The sequence below is a fragment of the Coptis chinensis genome, chromosome 3, assembly GCF_015680905.1.
Source record: "Coptis chinensis isolate HL-2020 chromosome 3, ASM1568090v1, whole genome shotgun sequence".
NCBI lineage: Eukaryota > Viridiplantae > Streptophyta > Magnoliopsida > Ranunculales > Ranunculaceae > Coptis > Coptis chinensis.
Window position 1 is genome coordinate 104,670,799 of NC_141458.1, and position 5,052 is coordinate 104,675,850.

General features: G+C 35.1%; 1 protein-coding gene across 1 annotated transcript; it reads left to right on the forward strand.

Annotated features, from left to right (window-relative positions):
- The first annotated feature begins 399 nt into the window (after nt 1–399).
- JAZ1 (jasmonate-zim-domain protein 1) lies at nt 400–2,110 on the forward strand. Its single transcript, XM_086595476.1, has 4 exons — nt 400–836; nt 924–999; nt 1,322–1,606; nt 1,787–2,110. Exons 1-4 carry the CDS (start codon nt 665–667, stop codon nt 1,902–1,904), a joined length of 651 nt encoding a protein of 216 aa, XP_086451602.1. The 5' UTR covers nt 400–664; the 3' UTR covers nt 1,905–2,110.
- The last annotated feature ends 2,942 nt before the right edge of the window (nt 2,111–5,052 follow it).

Consider the following 5,052-nt stretch of genomic DNA (forward strand, 5'->3'; position numbering starts at 1 on the left):
TGGGTTTTGTCAAAATAGTCGACGTGACTTGATGCTCAAAATAGTCTACATCACTAGCCAAAGGTGGTACACATTTACTTAATTGCTCACACTCCAGCAACATCTTAAAATAGACAACATCTCCGATTCACATCACACAATGGCACAATCACAAGACAAAAATCTCCTGTATACTTCTAAATCAGCCAATCCCATAAAGGGAGTAAATCTTATAGGGCAATATACAATTGTAATTTCTAGTAGTTCTCAAGTCTCCCACCCAAGTACATTGAACAGACACAGTATCAACCAATTAATAGAATCAAATAGAGTAGATATTTTCATTAAACAATTGGGACCCTAAACAATTACACCATGCTTTTTTAAAAGGGTAGAACTACAGAAGCATGCTTTTGACTTGATCCTTATTTTCCTGTAGTCCTACTTACTTTTTCTTAATAACAAATGACAAAGGCGTAGAAAACGTGTTTTAAGCGAGAGACAAACGTGACAGTGATATAAACATTAAATTAATATAAAAAAATAATAAATAGAAGGTAAAGCATTTGAGCCATGAACCATTCCCATATATATTCAACACACAACCCTAAAACTCCAACACACAGCCAGAGCAATAAAGCAAGCAAGAAAGAAAATACTTCTAAGTTTATTGAAGGAAGAAGATATGTCGATTTCACCGGAATTTATTGAAACTGGGAGGTATGCCGGAAGGAAAACAGTGAAAGTATATGAGAAATCTAATTTCTCACAGACTTGTAACCTTTTGAGTCAGTATTTGAAAGAGAAGGGTAGTTTTGGTGATCTCAGTTTTGGAAGCAGTTCCCCTTGTGATTTAGGTGCGATACAAGTTCTGTTTTCTTGATTTTTTTTGAGTATATGAATTCAAGAAAGTTTTATCTGATGGATTTTTTTTTATTCTTTAGGCAAATCTCCTGCAATGGATTTGTTTCCTCAACATACTGGATTTGCGGAAGAGGCAATGAAGACCACTGAGTTTAGGTGAGGGGTCGTTTTCGTAATTATATTGTCTATTGAACGGAAGCATGCCTTCAATATGTGTTTTTTTTAAAAAAAAAAAATGAAATGGAAGAAGACAGTTGTTAGAAAATTATTTCCTTTTATAAAGTTTGGTGTAAGAGTTTGTTGATAGATTTGAATAAACGAATTTGTTTTGGAAAGAAAAGGGGACCTGTCATTTTATCCAAGAACGTCAGAACTGGTCCCTACTCTCAATTACAGAGTTTGTTTGTTCCTATATTTTTGGTAATTTTACTTGTAACACTTTTATAGGATACTGAAATTTTGTTCTTGTTTGTTTCAGTGCGCCCATGCCTAAACCAAACCAAATGACCATAATTTACGGTGGGAAGGTACTTGTTTTCGATGATGTTGCGGAGGAAAAGGTGAAGGAATTAATGATGTTTGCTGGCAAAGGAAGCCCACAGATTAATCCCACAAATTTGGATCTGAATGCTGGGAACAATGTTAACTCTGCTCCTGATGAATGCCTCAAAAGGCCTCCTATTCAAGCACATGTTTCAGTTTCAGGCCTTCCACTTGCAAGAAAAGCCTCACTTCATCGGTTCTTGGAGAAGAGAAAAGACAGGTAAATTTCATGTGTAGTTTCAATTTGCATGCTGAAAATTTAGCATACTTCAAGAGTTGTCTATTGTTACCCACTTCAGTAAAATGATGTGTATCCTTAAAAATCCATTAATATGACCTCCTTGGTTTCTGTCTGCCATTTTATCGTTTTGCTAATCATGTGTTTCTTGGCAATTTTCAGGATTAGTGCAAGAGCACCATACCAAGTTAACATGTCAGCTGCAACTACCTCCAAGCCAGAAGAAACCAAGACATGGCTTGGCTTAGCCTCGCAATCTTCAGTTGAACTACGATTATAGATATTCAGGCTAAATTTGGCTTACAAGTCTACCTGGCTCTTTTAGACTGGCTTAGGATCCTCTAACTATAATCGATTATGGAGTGTCATTTTGTATTGTAATTATTTTTCAGTGGTTTTTGAGAATTCTCACTGTACTAGTTATTGCTGGGTTATGATTATGAACCCACCGACCATGGTTTTTTATAAGATTGAAAGTTTATACAATTTCAGAATTCTTTTGAAGCAATTTATGATCTATGCAATTCATCTGGTCTAATATAGTCTATAGTTGCCATTAGTTTCATCATGAAACTTTCATGATGGGTTTTTGGTTCAGTGAGATTTAATATTTTAATGTTCCAATCTCACCTGTACTAATGTTTGTCCGTGAGTTTACATTACCTGTAAAGACTAAAGACAGTTAATTGTTCACTTCACCAGGACCTACTCTTATAGTCTCCTACTCTCCTATGGCTTAGGCACATATATTAGCAGGCGTTCAAACTTCTTTTGTGTTTTTAAAATGGCAAATGACAAGGAGAGATCATTCTCTCTAAATTTAGTGCGCACTTCGTATCGGCTGTTGGATGACATGATCATACGGTTTGGTATAGTTTGTCAGTTGTAGGCCATACAACAATTTCGATCTCGAGAAGAAATTTTTCTATTCTACGGCTATTTGCTTTGATCTCTCTAAAATTTAGAGAAAATGATCTCTCCACTCTTTTAAAATAGAAGGACAGGAATAAGGAATGGTAGGGTACTAGGGTTACCGACCCTAAAAAAAAAAAAAGAGGACATGAAACAGGATAGGTGTTTCCCCACTAAAATCTTCGTGCTTTGTGATGCTACTACCTTTATTTTATTCAAATTCTACATGAAAAACTTTAATTCGCAACATAAACAATCACGTGTGCACGTTTATTTGAATATTCGTTACTTAACTTCTTCCTCAGATTAGATATCACCTCCATATTTGTTTACATTATGATTATGTACATAGTCAAACTAAACATGTGTTTGATCGGTGTTTCTAATGAATGGAAAAACGAATATAATAGAACATACTTTTCCTATAAAAACTTATTTTTTGAGTCAAGGAGGCACATTGATTACATTCATGATATATCATTTATCCCACCAAAGCAGTATAGAATGATAGATTATAGGAAATGCCGTATTATCTTGGACTGATTAGCTTTTCTTTAAATCCAGCCAATTTGCCATTCTTAATTAAAGAATAACCCAATAGTGGTTTGGCCTCTGTCTTATTCATATGTATAAGTAGAAATTCTCAATCTTTTAGCCATACCTAACTCATCAATACACCAACAATTACGGGGAACTAGCCAATGAACCAAATAACACTACTATGTTGAGGAACAAAGCAAAAGAAATAAAAGTTTGAAGTCTAAACATGTGAGCAGGCAAGTTGAAGTTCCTAATTGTGTATCAAATGAAGTCCTAAGGTGTCAGAGTTTAAGAAAGAATAATAAGTGGTTATTGACTCATTCAGAAGCTTCACTTTATATTATATGAAAAAAAAAAAAAGAAGAAGCTTCACTTATTATCAGTTATCGCCTTGTGTTGCAGGGCATGCAATTCCTCCACGCGAAAAAATAGGGCTGGCCATCGAGCTATCCGAGTCGAGTTTTGTCATGCTCAAGCTCGACTCGTATTTGTAGAAGTTCAATTCGAACTCGACTTCAAGTTTAATATTGGGCTCAAACTCGATTCATCCAGTTCTACTAATAGCTCGAGCTTGACTCGGCCCGTTTGAACTCGAACTCAAAAAAAATGTGTATAAAACATTAAAATGGGTATAAATTGTAAATTATAGTTGGGTATAAAAAATAAAACGAGTATAAATTATATATTGGGTATGGGTTTATAAGTAGCTGCTCCCGAGTTTCGAGCACAAGCTCGAATTACTCGCTGTCTAGAACGAGTTTTAAATTAAATTTAAGCTTAACTCATAGTTTTGCGCAGATGAGTTTCAGTCGAGCCTTCAACGAGCCGTGCTCGAGCTATGCGCGAGCAACTTGACTTGATGACCAGCCCTACGTGCCAGAGCAGTAGACAGTTAGACACATGAGGTGGGCTATTGACTTGATTAAGTAGACTTCAATATATAGTCACGTTGTACATGTTTCTTTTCTTTCTTCTACATGAAGAAGTCTCATAAAGTAGCAATTTAATAAGAAAGACGTGCTACAAATTAGGCTGAACGTACACACAAAGAATCTTCCATCTTTGTAAAGATCGCAATTTACTGTTTTCTGGAAGAAATATTTTAGGATTAGGGATTAGGGATCTAATTTCATCAGTCATCACCAGGGTGCACTTTCACTTATTTTGAAAGCGACAATATGTTACTTCAATTTGCCTTTCAGTGAAACCGGCCTAGTTATATTTGAATGGACACTCTCTTTGAATCCTAAACCTTTTTGAAAAACGATAGCATTTCTATTATTTGGTTGCGTTTGAAGTTCATATTAGAGATTTAGAGGATAAAGCGCTTGTTTGGTCCAGGTTGTGGTTTGAAGGAAGATTGGGAGTATAGATGTGAGATCAGCTGGTCTCAAATTGATTGCTCTGTTTGCCCTCTTGATTGTCGCATGTTTGCCCTCTAGATGGGAATTTAGTCGTTTACTAATGATAAATAAGCAAACGTGGTGCATGTTTCTATGGTAAAATAAAAGTACTGCTGATAAAGATAACTAGCTCTTGTGTTGCATATGGGCATCAGATTTTGTTTTGATTTGTTTTTTTTTTCCCGATAATGGATAATGGATTAATTATAAATATATAAGGTTTGTAATCAGATTTTGTTGATCTGTAAGTAGAGTAGAAAACTTAAGAACATCAAATCCATAAGATGCTACCATTATTCAAACCTTGTGCCTAGATACAACGCACATAGATAACTAAATTATGGTGCGATTTTCACAATGGAAATTGGTTCCTAGTGGGCACCAATTATGTTGATGTTAATGCTTTAAAAATACGTACCAGATAGTCACCCCATGGAAAGTAACTCAATTGAAAACTAGCCATTTTCCCCCGCAAATGGCACAAAACAATAAACTTTCTAATAAAGAGTTCGATAAGTTAGATGACACTTATTTATGACAAGAAATAAATCAACCATATTTAATAAAAAAATA